This window comes from Gavialis gangeticus, unplaced genomic scaffold, assembly GCF_001723915.1.
Source record: "Gavialis gangeticus isolate Ggan-Ray unplaced genomic scaffold, GavGan_comp1, whole genome shotgun sequence".
Classification (NCBI taxonomy): domain Eukaryota; kingdom Metazoa; phylum Chordata; order Crocodylia; family Gavialidae; genus Gavialis; species Gavialis gangeticus.
Window position 1 is genome coordinate 2,067,915 of NW_017729016.1, and position 16,430 is coordinate 2,084,344.

Sequence of the window (16,430 nt, forward strand, 5' to 3'; positions counted from 1 at the left end):
CTCTGGGCCCAAGAACCTCCCCATGCAAAGGGATGCCCTACCCCCGGGGGGGGGGGGTCAGGCATGTCACCTTGCCCAGGCCCAGGCTTGGGACCTAACGGCAGGGTGCTGCTATGGCCAGACTCCCACTGCCCCCCCAGCTGGCATCCCATGCCCCTTTTAACAACCTGCTGGGGTTGTCGGAGGCTCGGTTCCCTGCCCTGTGCCGTGTAGGGCAGGCCAGAGGCAACTGGGACAGCTCTGACCATCACCCTCCTTGCCTGCAGCAGCCACTTCATCATCTTCAGCGGGGGCATGCCCCGCGCCAGCTACGGGGACCGGCACTGCGTCAGCGTCCTGCAGGGACAGACCCTCGTCACCCTGGACTTCACCTCCCGCGTCATTGACTTCTTCACCGTACACAACACCGAGGCAGCCGAGGGGGGTATGTGACCCATCCTGTGCGCCCCAGAGGCTCCTGGCAGCTCCCGGCCAAGCCCAGCTCATCCTGCTGCTTTGTCTTGTAGAGTTCGACAACCCCCGAGCCCTGGTGGTCCTGGTGGAGGAGGAGCTGGTGGTCATTGACCTGCAGTCGCCCGGCTGGCCCACGGTCCCTGCGCCCTACCTGGCACCCCTGCACTCGTCCGCCATCACCTGCTCCTACCACATCTCCAACGTCCCCCTGAAGCTGTGGGAGAGGATCATCAGCGCGGGGGAGCAGCAGAACCCGCAGCTCTCCTCTGTGGTGAGTCCCTCGCCCCCAGGGACGGTGGGGCTGGGCTGGACTCCTGTCGCAGCGGGGCCAGAGTCCACTTGAGGCTATGAGGGGAAGTGGTTGGTATGGGGAGGTTGTGGGGGAATCCCTGCTCTCCTGGCGGGGGGCATGAGGGTGGTCACGGCAGGGTGGAGGGGTGTGGGTGAGGGTGACTGGCTGTCACATAACGTCCTCTCGCCCCGCGTGACTGTCTCCTCTTTCTTTCTTGCTAGAACTGGCCAATTGATGGAGGGAAAAACCTGGCCCAGGAGCCCACCCAGAGGGGCTTTCTCCTCACGGGGTAAGCATGTGCCAACTGCCCTCGGTGCCTGTCGTAATACCCTGGTGTGAAGGCGCCACCTCGGGCAGGCGCTTCCCTGTGGACGTTTGCTCCCTTGCTGGGTGCTGGGGACCCACAGCGGGTCTCGCCCTGCCTGCAGCCTATGCCCGCGAGGCTGGCGTCTCTGGGCTGAAGGGCTCTTGGGCCAGCAAAGTGCGAGGCAGTGGTCCAGTGGGCAGAGCAGCAGGGCAGGACACTGGGGGTGCAGCGTGGGGCGGGGGGGGAGAGGAGTGGAAAGCCCAGGCGGGGTGTGGGATGCGCCAGCCGTGGTGAAGCCCTTCCTTGACTGCGGGGTGGGCTCACGGCCCCTGTCTGGTTTGGCCGCAGGGCAGGAATGCGTCGCTGTTTGTTTGTTCTCTCTCCCTTGCTTTTAATTGTCTCGCTCTTGGCCAAGCGGCGCCGACTCGGAGCCAGCAGTGCTGCTGGCTCAGGGCTGTGCCAGTCCCTCCAAACGCACAGGCCAGGCTTGTGAGCCGGCAGATGCGTAGCCGGGGGATCAGAGCCCCGCCGACGTTTTGGGGCATGCAGCGAAGTGCCTTTCCCCTGGCAGCCAGCATGTGGATGGGGGCTTGGGCGCGTGGGGCTAGCCACAGTCTCTGGCGCAGCCGGCAGCGTCCCTCCGTGCTGTCTAGACTACACTCCTGCCTGGGGAGCGTAGTGCCCCCACGCTGCCTGCTTGCCACCCCACGGACGGCCCCAGTCGCTAAGGCGGCTGCTCTCATGGCCAGGCCCGAGTTGCACGTGACAGCTGAGCTGAGCTGTGGGCCTCAGGGGTCAAAGCTGGTGGGCAAACCCCAGCGTCCCATGTGGGCTGAGGGGAACCCCAGGCTGGGGCGGGGGCAGCATCGCCAGCCCCCAGGGCAGTGAACGGCAGTGGGCCCAGCAGCCTGCAGTTGTCGTGTGTCTTGTCAGCTCCTCGCCTCCAAACTGTGGCCCAGCTGCGGAGGTGCAAGGGCTGTTCCTGGGCTCTGGGTCAAGTCAGGCCCCGTTCCTTGGAAACTGCTTCCCTGGAGAGTTGTGGGCAGGCTCGGTGCAAACCGTGCTTGTGGCACCGGCCAGGGCTGTAGGCAGGCTTGGTGCAGCCTCCCAGGGCTCCGACCTTGGCTTTCTGCAGGAGGCCGTCCTCCCTATTTTTGCTGGCTGACCACACGGGTATCCTGCATGGCTGCAGATGTGGGGAGGGGGTTTTCCTTGCCCTGGAAGAGCCAGGGAGAGGGGTGCTCTGGCAGGGGTGTCCTAGAGCTGAGGCAGGCCTTGTCCCCTGTTCCCGGAGGCATTGATGGGAGCTGCATTGTTGCAGGGGAAGGTGTTGAAATCCTCGAGTACCTGCCTGCCAGGATGGGCTGTGGACAGCTGGTAGAGAAGGGCTGATGGGAGGCACAGCTAGCTCCATGCAGTTGGCACAGAGCCCCTTATTATCCCCCAACATGCCTGCATCGTTCATTTGGAAACCTGGCTGCCTTCGTGCCACCGGCCCCTTCGATTTCTCCAGAGCTGGGGAGCAGGGGAATCACGGTCCGAGAGGGGTGGAGGCCAAGGCTGGGGGTGTGCAGTGTCAATGCAAAGCTCCAGCTTGGTCTGAGCCGAGACCAGGGAGGCAGGGCTAGGAGGCGGCTGCCCACACTCAGTTGCTCCTGACGGGGCCTGGCTTGGCAGCAGGCTTGCTGGTACCTTGGCTGCAGCGTGCCAGCTTCTGTGCCTCTAACTGGGAAGTGCTGCACATCGCTGAGCTGGGGAGAGCTGCAAACGCTTGGTACCAGCCCAGGGCAGAGCAGCATCTGGCCAGTGCATTACCTCTGGGTCAGGGACTCCTGCCCTCATCCGGTCTGCAGAGTCGAGCTAACTCGCACAGCCTGAAGCAGGGCTGATGACAGTGTTGGGAGCAGCTGCCTGGGTTCAGTGGGAAGCACGTCCTTAACTCCGGGTGAGGCGCGTCAAGCAGGGTCTAGGTGTTGCTCATACCTGGAAACTTCTCCTAATGGCTAGTGGGGTTCATGCCTCCCTGGCATGAAGATGGAACAAGTGTTTGCCGGCCCGTTCCCCAAATTCTCTGAAGGGGAGTTTGAAAGAGGATGGTGGGGGCAGATGACAGAACAAGCAGCAATGGGCTCAAGTTGCAGCAAGGGAAGTTTTTAGGTTGGATGTTAGGAAAAACTTTCTTGTTTAGAAGAGTGGTAAAGCCCAGGCTCTGCCAGGATGGGAGGTGCTTGCCTCCGGCTGCCGGCAGGGTGGGGACATTGGGGGGGGTCCAGTACTAGCATGTGGCTTGTCAGGGCTGCAGCATGAAGCAGGGCTGGTCCCACGCCAGCTCATCATGCAATGACGGGTGCGCTCCCTTTCTCCCCCCGCAGTCACGAGGACGGCACAGTCCGTTTCTGGGACGCGTCGGGGGTGTCCTTGAAGCCACTGTACAAGCTGGGCACAGCCAACATCTTCCAGACCGACTGCGAGCACAACGACAGCCTGAACCAGGCCGAGGAGGAGTGGCCGCCCTTCCGCAAGGTACCGCGGCCTCCACCCTCCTGGCTGAACGTTGCTGGCTAGGGGAGGGAGAGGAAGCTTGGCACACTCGGCTAAGCGACCCCCAAGGGGCATCATCTATGCCAGTGCCTCTTGTGCTAAGGCCTTCTTTCCCCACCTTGTTTCTGGCCTTCTTGGCCAGACTGCTTGGCTGCACCAGCATGAATCTGGAGTGACTCCGGATTCTGCTGGGGGCCCCCATGGGCTTAGACTGCAGTGAGGGGGAAGCTCAGCCTTGCTCTGCGAAGAGCAATGGGCCTGCAGTCCGTGCTGCGAGCCGCCCCGACGAAGCCTGTGCCCAGCATCCCTGGCAGGCGTCTTCGGCGTCGGCAGCCAGGGCAGTGCTGGCGTGGTGCCTGGGCGCCAGCAGGTGCGTTATCTCCGTGTGGGTGACAGATTGTATCGGTCTCGGCTTCCAGCGAGACCCAGACAGATTGCGATCGAGCTGGCAGCTTCCAAGGCCCAGCGCCAGCTGGTGGGACCCAACCTGTCGGAGTGCAACCCCTCCTGCACTGCTGCCCCCTTTGCCAGGGTGCTGCGTCGGCCCCCGAGTCTCTGGCAATGCCCCACGGCTCTGCTGCTCCAGCCGGGGGGGGACGCAGGGAGCCCGTGTCTCTTCCAGCCACCTCTGCTCCAGCACATGCAGCCCCTTGTCTGTGCTGGGCATCAAGGATGCTAACTGGTTAGCTCCCAAGTAGTCTCTGCTGCCACAGCTGCAGGCAGGGCTGTGCACATGGCATGTGCATGGCCATGCAGCATCCAACTGTGCTGCTCTGCTGGGCACAGCTTGGCACCCACTTCTTTCACTGGAGTCCCACCATGCAACCAGAGGTGCCCCAGTGCTGATGCAGGAGGGGAGGGGGTTACCAGGGTCCTGGGGGGCATGCCATAGTCTCTGTCCCCCTGGGTTGTGCCTCAGTGTCTGAACACCCAGGGCTGCATCAGCGTGTTCAGGTGACCTGCAGTGCCCTGGCTCGGGCTTCAGTGCCAGAGGGAAACTCCTGGGGAAAGCTGGTCCCTCCAGGCCAGTTGGGAGCCAAAGCCTGCATGGCTGATCCCAGCAGAGTTGATGGGGGTGGGGGTTGCGTTTGCATTGAGGCCTGGCCCTGGGACAGCAGAGTGGAGGGCCCTAGCTGTGTGTGTGCATCCTGCTGGAGACCAGCCTGAAAGCAGCACTGAGCTTCCACTGGCTTGCGTCTACAGCTCCTGACCCCTTGCTCCCTCTTTCCGTCGTGCAGGTCGGCTGCTTCGACCCCTACAGCGATGACCCGCGGCTGGGCATACAGAAGATTGCGCTGTGCAAGTATACGGCCAGGATGGTGGTGGCTGGCACTGCAGGGCAGGTAGGGCAGTGCTGGGGAAACGGCCCCCTGGCCCTGTCGTGGGAGTGCGGGAGCATCCAGTGAAAGCAGCCGTTCCCTTTCCCTTGGCCCTCGACCTCTTGGGCGTCTCCCTGAGGGCCGAGGGGCTGATGCGGCTGCACTCTGGCCAGCCAAGGTCTCCCAGCTGGGGGGCTCTGCCTCTTTGGAGAGGCACCATCTGTTCCCTCGTGAGCCCTGGGGTGTTTGGCCTGGCCTGTTTCTCTGCCCCAGTTCTGGGCACTCCCCTCCAGCACTAAGGCTCCCATCTGAGCAGCCACCTGCCTCGGCCCTCTACAGAGGTGCCAGCTGTGTCCTGAGCTGAGAAGTCTTGTTTCCCCCCGTTCCCTGCCAGCGGTGGGTTGCAAGGGCTGGGCCATCCCAAGCCCAGCTAGGGTTGGAGTGGATTCTGGACCCCACTCTGAGCCGAGAGCCCCAGCCCCTGCCTGAGCGCCACTGTGTGCCCTGGGCTCCCTGCAGGTGCTTGTCATGGAGCTGAGCGATGAGAAGTCGGAGCACGCCATCAGCGTGGCCACGCTGGACCTGCTGCAGGACCGCGAGGGCTTCACCTGGAAGGGACACGACCGGCTGGCGCCCAAAAACGGCACCATTGCCTTCACCCCCGGCTTCCAGCCCAGCATCCTGGTGCAGTGCCTGCCCCCAGCCGCCGTCACTGCTGTCACCCTCCACTCCGAGTGGAACCTCGTTGCCTTTGGCACCAGCCATGGCTTTGGCCTCTTCGACTACTACCGCCGCAACGCCGTGCTGGCCAGGTGAGGCTGTGCCGCAGGGTGATGCTTGGCACTCGGCGCCCATGGAGGTGACTCCTCATGCCGCTTGCCCCAGAATGGAGGAAGGGGTGATTTAACGGGCATCTCAACCTCTGCACCACTGAGCACCCTTCTTAGGGAGCTCTCAGATGCTCCTGGCCCCTGTCTGGACACCACTGGGTCATGGGGCTGCTCTATGCCTGCATGCTGTGTGGCCCCTGGCTCAACTTGGAGAAGCCAGTGCTGTCTTGCTCAGGTCCCTGCCACACATTCAAATGAAAGCTGGATAAAGCCAGCTATAGAGTTGCTGCACACTTTCAGGCACTCACTTTGCAGCTGGCTGAGACTCTCTAGCCGGAGAGTCCTTTGTATGGTGTGATACTTGCTTTGCGCATGTGGCCGGTCTAAATTTTATTGTGATTTAACTAGTGAATTGCACAACGTGCAACATGTAGCAGGGGCCTTATAGCAGCCTCCCTGTGCAATGCCATCACCCCAGCCAGCTTGTCCATGTGCCAGGCTGGTGCTGGGGGCTCTCTCAGCTGTGACTACAAGTATGGCTGGCTCCTAAGCTTCCTCACCTGCTGTCTGGCAGTGCAGCCTGCCAAGGAGGGAGCTATGACCTTGCTGGGGCAGCCGTTGCCCCCGACCGCATTTTGTCCAGGCTGGTGCGATGGCCCCAGAGGCCTGTGGTACAAGGCATATTTTATCGCTGGGTCCAAGGGAGACGGCATAATCCCAGCAGCATGGCCCCGTGCTCTGAGCTGATGGGTGGGGCTGAGTCTGTTACCCCCAGTTTATGGCTTGGTCCAGGAGTTGGCATGTGCAGCTGGCTCTGCTTGGGCTTAGCCAGGCACGTGCTGTAGGAGGGGGGAAGGGGGTCACCCTCCATGCTGGGGCTGGGGGGGCCCTTGGTGCGTGCCAGCCCGAACCACTTGTGTCTGCCTGCAGATGCACCCTGCACCCCAACGACTCCCTGGCCATGGAGGGGCCCCTGTCCCGCGTGAAGTCCCTGAAGAAGTCGCTGCGCCAGTCCTTCCGTCGCATCCGAAAGAGCCGTGTCTCTGGCAAGAAGCGGGTCCCCACCAGCAGCCCCTCCAGCAAGGTGAGCATGGGCACGCAAGCTCCCCTGCGGGAATCCCCTGTAGCTGCTGCTCTGCTCTCACAGTTGGCAAGTCTGTCGGGGCAGGGGAGGCCTGAGCTGCTGATGGATAAACCCAGCAGGACATCTCCTCCTCCTGCTCAGGAGTTCTGTCAAAGGCACAAGTCGTGTTTTGTGGGGGAGCGGTCAGCTGTCCGCGACACCTTGGGTCCTCCCAGGAGGGAAGGAAGCTCCGTGTGACGGAGAGGGGCTAAGTGATTTGCCTGGGGTCAAATGGGGGGTCAGTGGCAGAGCAGGGAGCTGAATCCAGGTCGTAGCCACTGGACCCTCTTTGCTTCCTGTCATTGTTTGGTGCTCCCCCGGGCCCCTGCTGCCTCAGGGCTCCCACAGGGCTGTGACCTGAAGTTGATCCCCGAGCCCCCTCTGATCTTGGGTCGGCATCTGGTCCTGCAGGTGCAGGAAGCCAACGCTCAGCTGGCGGAGCAGGCGGGGCCTCCCGAGGTGGAGATGACGCCCGTGCAGAGGCGGATCGAGCCCCGGTCGGCTGACGACTCGCTCTCGGGTGTGGTGCGCTGCCTCTACTTTGCCGACACTTTCCTGCGAGACGGTGAGCCCCCAGGACCATCCGTGTGTGATTGTGCGTGCAGTCGCTTCCCCTGGGCTGCAGGAGAAGGGAGGGCTTGCTGCAAGAGCTTGGCACGGGCAGTGCCAAGCTGGGCTGGGCCCCTTCTCTCTGCTGGTAGCGAAGGCAAGAAGCCTGGGAGTCGGGAAAGAGCCTCTGTGCCCTCGACAGTACAACACTGCACGAAGGAATGGGCTCTTCCTTCCTGACCCCCATAGTGCCCAGCCTCTGCCCTGAAGCCTGGGGGTGAAGGGACCATCTCGCTGCAGCTGAGGCAGTGTTAACAGCCATCTGCAAACCTTTTGCTGCTCTCTAAAGCTGTGGGGCGGCCTGTGCCACCTGCCTGAGGTCTTTTGGGTGGCTGTGTCCTTCCCTGCTTGAGCTCCCTGGTGCTAATGACCCAGAACTTGGCATCCATGGGGCCCCAGGGAGAGGCAGGGTGTTACCAGTGCTGCTCACCCACAGCCACGCACCACGGGCCCACCATGTGGGCGGGCACCAACTCCGGCTCCGTGTTCGCCTACGCGCTGGAGGTGCCGTCGCAGGAGAAGTTTTCGGAGCGGGCGGTGGAGGCCGTGCTGGGTAAGGAGATCCAGCTGATGCACCGGGCGCCTGTTGTGTCTATCGCGGTCCTGGATGGCCGTGGCAACCCCCTGCCTGAGCCCTACGAGGTGTCACGGGACCTGGCCAAAGCCCCCGACATGCAGGGCAGTCACTCCGTGCTCATCTCCTCCGAGGAACAGTTCAAGGTGAGGTGCTTGCTTGTGTCCCAGGTGCGAGCGGTGCCCAGCTGCTGCCTCTGCTTGCTTGGCCTCTCCCAGGCCAGCCAGGAAGCCGGAGGCAGAGGTCCCTGCAAAGGGGAGAGCCTGTCAGGTCGGGGGCTCCTGAGTTGTTGGGTGCTGCTGAGAGGTTCTGGGATGTGCAGCCCAGTCCAGGAGGGAGCTGCGGGGGATTTGGGGATGGGAGTGTCTCTGCTTGGTCTCATCTTGTGTGCAGGGCTCTGGGGCAAAGTCCCAGTGCCTTGTCCTGTAAAGTGGCTGGTGGCCAGGCCTGTCCTGTGGCAGCAGCTGTCAGCTGAAGGGCTTCCCTGCTTGCTCGGAGCAGGCCCTGTACCCCAGCCTGTTGCAGCTTGGAGACCTTGGCGTGGGACTGGTTGCTTCATGGGTCTCCGGCTTATAGCTGTGCTGGGGGGATCCCCCTCACTCCCCTGCCTCCTTCCCAGGTATTCACGCTGCCCAAGGTGAGTGCCAAGACCAAGTTCAAGCTGACAGCGCACGAAGGCTGCCGGGTGCGGAAGGTGGCACTGGTGAGCTTTGCCAGCGCGGCCTGCGAGGACTATGCAGAGCACGGTCTGGTCTGCCTCACTAACCTGGGCGACATCCACATCTTCTCCATGCCCGGCCTGCGGCCCCAGGTACACTACGACTGCATCCGCAAGGAGGACATCAGCGGCATCGCCTCCTGCGTCTTCACCAAGCACGGCCAGGGTGAGCCTGGGGACAGGGCAGGCTGGGACGTGGAGCCGAGGGGACTCCTGGGTCTGGGTGCTGGGCGCCTCCTTCACCCCGTGCTAGCAAGAGGCAGTGCTGGCTTCAGGATCTGCTGTTCCCGGCCCTGCCATCTGGAGTCCTTGTATGCTGCCCTGGTGCTGTGGGCACCAGGATATGAACCGTCCTAGGCCTGCTAGAGGCTGGAAGGAAGCGGTGGGAGCCAGGTCTCCAGGGTCGAGCCATGTTGGGCAGCTCTGCCAGCGCCGTGACCCCAGGCAGGGGGGGCCTGACGCTGTCCTGGGTCTCCTCCCAACAGGCTTCTACCTGATCTCACCCTCGGAGTTCGAGCGCTTCTCCCTGAGCGCCCGAAACATCACGGAGCCGCTCTGTTACCTGGAGCTCGCCCGGCGGCATGACAGCACCTGTCTGGGGTAAGGCGGGATCTCTGGGGCAAGGCTGTCACCTGGCTGCGCATTATGGTGTTGCCCAGGGATCGTCCCATGATGGTCCAGCTCTCGAGCCAGGCTCTGGGAGCCTGAATTGTGGCCCCTCTTCCCCCCCGCCCCGCTCTGTCCTTCAGGAACAGCTTCCCTGGGACGCCGAAAATGAGCCAGGCCAACGGCACAAACATCCTTCCCGGCTCAGAGGCCGGCCACTCCCCTGCCGACAGTGACCGTAAGGAGATGCCAGGCACAGGGCGGGGGTAGGGGATGGGGGAACTGCTCTCTTGCAGCTGCCCTTGCTCTGGGTGCTGATGGCTGAATCTTGCAGTGGGAGAGATGGGGTCTGTGTGCCCAGCTGTGCCTAGCAGTGCCACCCCTGGTCTGTGCCTCCCCCTGGCACAAGCTCGCGGGGCTCCCTGTGGGGTGGTGGGGCTGCAGCCCAGCCCTGCAGGCTCTGCCTCTTTTGGAAGGAGGGGCTGGCTCGGGGGGGCTGGGAGGTGTTTCCCAGGTTGCAATGGTGGGGGTGGGTTGTATTATTGGAGCAGCCCCCAGGGCGGTGTTGGCTCTGGGCAGCGCCTGCCAGCACAGCCCCTCTGGAGCTAGCTTGAGAGGCTCCAGCACCCAGCAGTGCCCTTGCTCCGTGCCCGCAGGGACGTCTGAGGAGCACCAGGCTGCCTTTTCCCTGACTCCCATCGACTCCCCCAACAGCAGCCTGGAAACCCCCATGGACTCCACTGGGGACATCACCGTGGAGGAAGTGAAGGACTTCCTGGCGTGAGTGGGCACAGGGCATCTTGGGGCTTTCCAGCTGGGCTCATAGTGACTCTCAGGCCTGCTCTGCCCTCCCCTGGCAGAGCCGAGCACGTGGACGTGACCGGCTTCCCAGGCCAAGCCCACATCTCCTCTGTGTGGCTCTGAGCCTCTGCTTCTCCGCACCCGGGAGCCCCCAGCGGTGCACAGAGCCGAGGGGCTTCCAGCTTCTCCTGGTGGGGTGGGGGATGCCCTGGAAGGGCTGCTGTGGCTGGGGTCTCACGAACACCGTGCCCTTCTCTCTTCCAGCTCCACGGAGGAAGCCGATAAAAACCTGAGGATCTTAAGCGAGGAGGACGCTCGGTTGCTGGGGATTCTCATCAAGTGAGGTGCGAGGCAGCCCGGGGCCGTGGGAGGGGTGCGGGCAGCTGGGCTGAGTCGGGACCCTGTGCGCTGCTGAGAGCCGGGAGCTGCCCGGGTTGTCGTGCAGGGCTGCTGCCCCTCTGCGGCAGGCTCGTGTCTTGCAGCTGTCCTGGCATCCCTACATTAGCCTCAGTAGATCTCTCCTTGGCTGGGTTACTGGAGGGGGACAGTAGGGGATGCAGGGTGCATGAAGCAGGGCAGGCTAGAGACGCCTGCCTGGGCGGGGAGAGCGTCCACGGCGCAGACCCTGGACCTTCATCAATTCGTCTGTCTGCCTGGGGCCCATCCAGGTGGTCCAAGACGCCTGGCAGCTCAGCCTGTGCCCTGCGGAGGGCAGCCTCACCACTCAGCTGCTGCGCATGGAAATGGCAAATCTCTGGATTTGCAAGGCTGGAAGTGAAGGGGGAGGAGGGAAAGCTGCTTTTTTCTATGGGGGGCAAAGGGGGAACGAGCCAGGGCTGCAGCTTGTAGGGCAGCGCTTGAAGGAGCTTGGGGGGGGGCCTGGCTTGGCGGCTGCTGCTGCTGCTGCCTTGCTGGGGGTGGCAGGGGAGGGAGAAGGGAAGGATCCGTCCTCCATGCTATTGCCCAGGGGTCCCGGCGCAGGCTGGTCACATCCCCCAGTCGGTCTCCTGCCCCATAAGAAGGCAGCTGTGTGCTGTTGCACCCCCCGAGCCTTGCTGATAGCTGACATGTGTGTGCTCTTGCAGGAAAGCAGCTGCTGTGGCCCCTGCGGCCGCACCCTACACGGACCTTGCAGATGTGCGACTCCCCCAGGATGCAGCGACGCTTCTCCCCAGAGCCCCTCGCGTAATGTAGACTTGCCGCCGCCTTCCTAACACCCAGACTGGACGCTGGTGCAGGTCGGCTCCCTGCCTGTGTGGCGGCTGGACTTCTCCCCACCTGACGTTGCCCCAAGACCCTCCCCGCACAACACTACAGCTTGGCCAGCGTGGACAGGGCCGGCGCGGGGGCCTGGGCCCCTCTGGACGCACTGGACCTGGAAGGTCTTAGACACTTGTTCGTCACTTATTTCCCTTCCACCATCCCCCACCACACCTGAGGAGCACATGGACGGAGCTGCAGGACGTGGCTCTCAGCCTGCCCCCAGGAGCTCCTGGACTTCACGCCCACCACGCACCTTCCTCGGTCGGGGCTGCCCCGTGGCACCGGAGCTGTGGACGGGGATGGGGCTTTCACCCCTGCTCGCCGGCTTGCCAAGGCCTACGGTTGAGGGCCTGGAGGACCTTCCCTGTTGGTGCCAACTCCCTGGAGATGTAGCCTGGCCAGCTCCCTGCTACCAGCCCATGCCAAGGGCCCTGACCCCTCTGGCTCCGGTGCCCCCTCAGCGCCTCGCTCCGCACGTGGCTGCTCCAGCTGGGAGGAGCGGCCTGACTGCTGCACCCACTTTGTCCCCTGCACAAACCTACACGGCTGCCATGCAGCACCAGCACCGTGGGGCACAGGCCTGTCCCAATCGCCCTCCCTACCCCAGAGGAGCACGTCCACGCTCCTGCAGAGGCAGGGGAGCATCCTCACTCCCGCGCTCAGGCAGGGGACAAACACAGTGGCCTTCAACACACCAGGTTTTCCAAGGGCTTCCCCCCCCATCGGGGACTGGCGCTCTCCTTTAGGGTGCTGCTAAGATCCTCCCCTGGCACTGTCCCAGCTCCTGTGTGGGGCTGGCAGCTGCTGAAGGCGCATGGTTTGGGCTCCAGGGGGTAGAGGGCCTGGCGAGGGCTGCTCCAGCCTGTGAGCTGGGCAAGGCTTTGCCCGTGCTGGATCCTGCTCCTGGTGCCCCAGCTCCTTCCTTCACCCCTGCAGCGTTTCTCCCTGGGTTTGCACCTTGCTCCTCTGCCTGCGCAGGCTGGGCTGGGTTTTCCCACGATGGGGCTAACATGGCAGCTCCCACCGCCGGAGCAGCCGGCTCCTTTGCTCCCCTGTGCTGGGGCAGGCGGGGCCCTGGGGCCTGCGGGCAGGCCAGCTGCAGGGCTGGGGGTGGGGCCTGCGGGCAGGCCAGCTGCAGGGCTGGGGGTGGCTCGCTGCAGCCCTGCTCCCCTGCCAGGGACCTGCCCACTTTCTTGCCACGGAGCAAGGGGGTGCAGGCGGGCGCAGCGGGTTTTACTGTGATGTGGCACAGGGTGAAGGGGGCTGAGGCCTGGAGGGGCTGTGGGAGTGTAAGCTGGGACCATGCAGGCCTGTGGGTGCTTTTCCTTGCAGGTACAACTGGATATGCCAAGTTGGGGCCAAGCTGCCCTCTGCCCCTCCCCATCTGGGGCATCTCTAGGCCCTGTCCTGTGCCCGGGCAGGGGAGCCTGGGGGCAGGCTCCAGCATCCCTGGCAGCACAACCCCCTCATGACCTTTTTGTTAAGATGGATTTAGCAGCGTTTAGTTATTAAATAGGAAAAATACTGGTTTTTAATATGGAAAATAAAGCATTTAATATCTCGTAGCACTGGGCTCCTGCTTGTGGGGGGGGCAACCAGAGCCCTGAGCTCCTCTCTGCGGGGGGTGGGGGGTCCAGGGTATCTGAATACATCACTGGGTTGAGGGGGAGGCGGTGCTGGGCCCTGCCACAGAGGAAGCAACAGCCGTCTGGGCTCTGGGTCCCAGGCCATGCGCGCTGGGGGTGTCCCAGGTTTCTTCCGCAGTGGGGGTGCTGGGTATCCGCAGGCCTTGGGCAGCTGCTCCCCTCACCCCCAGGGCTTGGCCACATGATGGGGTATTTGGTGTTACGGGACGCAAGGGGCAATGGCGAGAGGTCTTTCTGCACTTCGTTAGCACGTGCGGCTTATCGGTTTTTCTGTTTAAAGATCCATCCCCTCCCCTGCATGTGTGGAGGGGCAGATGTCTACGTTCCCTTGGCCGTGCTCCCTTCGCCCCGGCCCGTGCGCCCAGGAGTTGGCCTTCTCTTCCGTTCCCCTTCAGCCTCTGGTTCCTCTCTTTCAGCCCGTATTAAGTGCGATGTTGCTCCCTCTCTCTCATCATTCACCTCCTCTTTCCTCAGAACCTGCACAATCCAAATCTCATCAGCTGCTGCTCACCCCTGCTTTGAAATTTTGGAGAGGCAAGGATTTCTTCAGGTGACCTCTTCTACTCGCTGGGATAGTTGCACGAGCTTCTGCAGGGAAGACGTCCTTCACCCACCTCTTGCATTTGAAAGCGTGTCTAACTCTATCCAACTAGACGGTCAGAAGAGACCACCCTAAGAAATCCTTGCCTCCTGTGCAATGCCCAGACTATCACGGCTGCATCATCGTCCTGGCGCTGAACTTCAGATTCGTTCCACGTTGGTCCGTAAGTGAAGGAAAGTGCCGGTTTTGTGAGCAAACTGTTCAGAAATGCTTCTCAAACTTTCTGGGTTGGAGATGAGGTGGTCAGGCTCTTTAATGCGAATTCCACAGATTTCCACCACGTTTCTAAGCATCCGTCTTCTCCCCTCTAGCACGCTGACTTGTGAAGACAACTTTTCCATTACTAAGGTGCCCCTAATTTTAAACCCATTAGTGCTGCAAGGGGTGTTTGCTTCTCTTCCAGGACAAGCTTTTGCAATTGCAATTCTTACAGTCATTAGAGCGAGTGATCGATTCCTCGTGATTCAAGAAACCCTTACCTCTCGGGCCAGACATGTGGATCACTTCCTCAACTAAAAGTCATGGTCTTTTACTGGATCAACTTCCTAGTTGTGATGGGGTTAGATAAGCCCTCAAATGCAAGTATTCTCCAGCAGGAGCTCAGTGTAGTTGGTCCAATACACGATGTTACCCTGAGAAATCCTTGTCTCTTAATCCCTGGATTATCATGGCTATACCATTGCTCTAAACAGTAGGTCCCTTGCAGAAGGCAAGTCTGTTCTGGAGGGAAAGCTGGGCTATTTAATGCCTCTCTTCACTCGCCTAACCTCACTTGTCAAGACTAGGTGGTGGAAGAACAGCTTGGAGAGGGTACTTCAGCAGCATTTCCTCCCTGAAACATTTCAACATTGACCCAAAGTCCTGGGAAGATCCCACTAGGAATAATAGTCAGTCTGAACACCCTAGTTGTGAAGTAGTTTTTCCTAATGCTGAGCCTGAAACAGTCTCCCAGGAGTTTGTGACCATTACTCCTAGTTTTCCCCAAGGGTGCTCTGGTGAACAGTTGTTCACCAAGCCCTAGATATACACTTCTGATGTAGCGGTATCCTGCGCGTAGTAGATATGCTGGAGGGTAGGGCTAGGATTCAGAGCGACCTTGACAAATCGGAGGACTGGAGCAAAAGCAATCTCATGAGGTTCAACAAGGACGAGTGCAAAGTCCTGCATGTCGGACAGAATAACCCCCTGCACCGGTGCAGGCTGGGGGTGACGGGCTGGGCAGCAGCTCTGCAGAAAAGGACCTGGGGGGATGGTGGACAATAAGCTGGATATAAGCTAGCGCGGTGCCCTTGTTGCCAAGAAGGCCACTGGCATCCTGGGCTGCGTTGGTAGGAGCAGTGCCAGTAGGACAAGGGCAGTGATTTGTTCCCTCTATTCAGCACTGGTGAAGGCACAGCTGGAGTCCTGTGTCCATTTGTGAGCCCCCACTACAGGAGGGATGTGAACAAGTTGGGGAGAGTCCAGTGGAGGGCAACAAAATGCTTTGGGGGAAGGTAAGGCATGACTTAAGAGAACTGGGCTTATTTAGTCTGGAGAAGAGGGGACTGAGGGGGATTGAATAGCAGCCTTCACCTCCTTGCAGGGGGGCTGCAAAGAGGCTGGAGCTGGACTGGTCTCAGTGGGGGCAGGTGACAGGACAAGGAGCAATGGGCTCAAGCTGCAGTAAGGGAAGTTGAGGTTGGATATTAGGAAGAATTTTCTCCCTAAGAGGGGAAGCACTGGCACAGGCACCCCAGGGAGGCGGCAGACTCTCCCTCCTTGGGGGTTTTCAAAACCCACCTATATAAAGCCTCGGCTGGGAGGCTGTAGCTGGAGCTGGTCCTGCTTCGAGCAGGGGGTTGGACTAGATGTGACCCCCTGAGCTCCCTTGGGCCTGGTAATGGGGCCTGCTTTGTGGTCAGACCCTTCTCCTGCCACGCATTACAGCCCCTGCAGTGCCTGCCCTAGCCAGCTCCACAGGAGTCCCCCCGCACAGCCCCAGCCAGCTCCCTGGGGAGGGGGCACAGGCAGGGAGGGCCCTCTCTCCACCCCCTGCTTCTGCCGCGAGCACCACCAGGACCACCGAGAGCTGTGAAGTGCAAGTTTATTGATATGATGCAGCGCACGGGCCCAGACAGCCCCCTCCGAATCCCTGACCCCCCATGAGTGCAGACAGCAGCAGCCAAGGGCAGAGCTCGCTGGGGCTAAGGGAGGAAGGCAAGGGCAAGACCCAGCACCCCCCAATCCACGCTGTGGAGCAAAGGTGCCCAGCGGCTGCTGCCACGCACTGACCCCGCTCTCAGTGCCACTAGAGGCCATGGGGGCTCAGCCCAGCGTGGCAGCCGTTTTGGGTCCCGCTGAGGGCAGTGTCTGTGCGCCCCCACAACATGATACCAGCCCCAGCACCACAGCCTCCTTGAGGCAGTGCCTGAGAGCATTTGCAGGGCGAGGGAGGGATGAGGCAGTGAGGCCGTGCTGCTGCTGCCTTCCAGCAGCAGGGAGCACCCAGCTTGGAGGGGCAGTGGGTCCCTAAGGCACAGACAGCCGCTCACTCCTGTTCAAACTTTGGGGCATGGGAGGGGTGGGGGTTGAACCTCCTTCTGCTCCCCCCGCACCTGCCCCTGCGGTCCCCAGGCATGGCACAGCCTGCTCCTCCTTGGAGCCCAGAGGCACACGAGAGAAGCCAGCTCCACAGCCAGCAGCCCCTGCCTGGGGCTCAGCGGTACCTGCTGGGGTCTCAGGTGCTGAGGCAGAGGCAGAAGCAGGCA

The 16,430-nt window shown here is 61.9% G+C and overlaps 2 protein-coding genes across 2 annotated transcripts in view; one reads left to right on the forward strand and one right to left on the reverse strand.

Annotated features, from left to right (window-relative positions):
• The window catches only part of LLGL1 (LLGL1, scribble cell polarity complex component), a 36,343-nt gene extending 23,838 nt beyond the window's left edge, over positions 1-12,505 (forward strand). Inside the window, exons 9-23 of the mRNA XM_019512575.1 lie at positions 267-424; positions 507-724; positions 967-1,034; positions 3,425-3,575; positions 4,832-4,936; positions 5,432-5,724; positions 6,673-6,826; positions 7,277-7,430; positions 7,911-8,194; positions 8,668-8,932; positions 9,252-9,366; positions 9,516-9,610; positions 10,029-10,152; positions 10,438-10,517; positions 11,259-12,505. Of these exons, the coding sequence (XP_019368120.1) occupies positions 267-424; positions 507-724; positions 967-1,034; positions 3,425-3,575; positions 4,832-4,936; positions 5,432-5,724; positions 6,673-6,826; positions 7,277-7,430; positions 7,911-8,194; positions 8,668-8,932; positions 9,252-9,366; positions 9,516-9,610; positions 10,029-10,152; positions 10,438-10,516 (2,263 nt within the window). The 3' untranslated portion in view covers position 10,517; positions 11,259-12,505. The remainder of the gene's footprint in view (positions 1-266; positions 425-506; positions 725-966; positions 1,035-3,424; positions 3,576-4,831; positions 4,937-5,431; positions 5,725-6,672; positions 6,827-7,276; positions 7,431-7,910; positions 8,195-8,667; positions 8,933-9,251; positions 9,367-9,515; positions 9,611-10,028; positions 10,153-10,437; positions 10,518-11,258) is intronic.
• Positions 12,506-14,700: 2,195 nt separating this feature from the next.
• The window catches only part of FLII (FLII, actin remodeling protein), a 16,426-nt gene continuing 14,696 nt past the window's right edge, over positions 14,701-16,430 (reverse strand). Inside the window, exon 30 of the mRNA XM_019512576.1 lies at positions 14,701-14,795. Coding sequence (XP_019368121.1) covers positions 14,701-14,795 — 95 coding nt within the window. The remainder of the gene's footprint in view (positions 14,796-16,430) is intronic.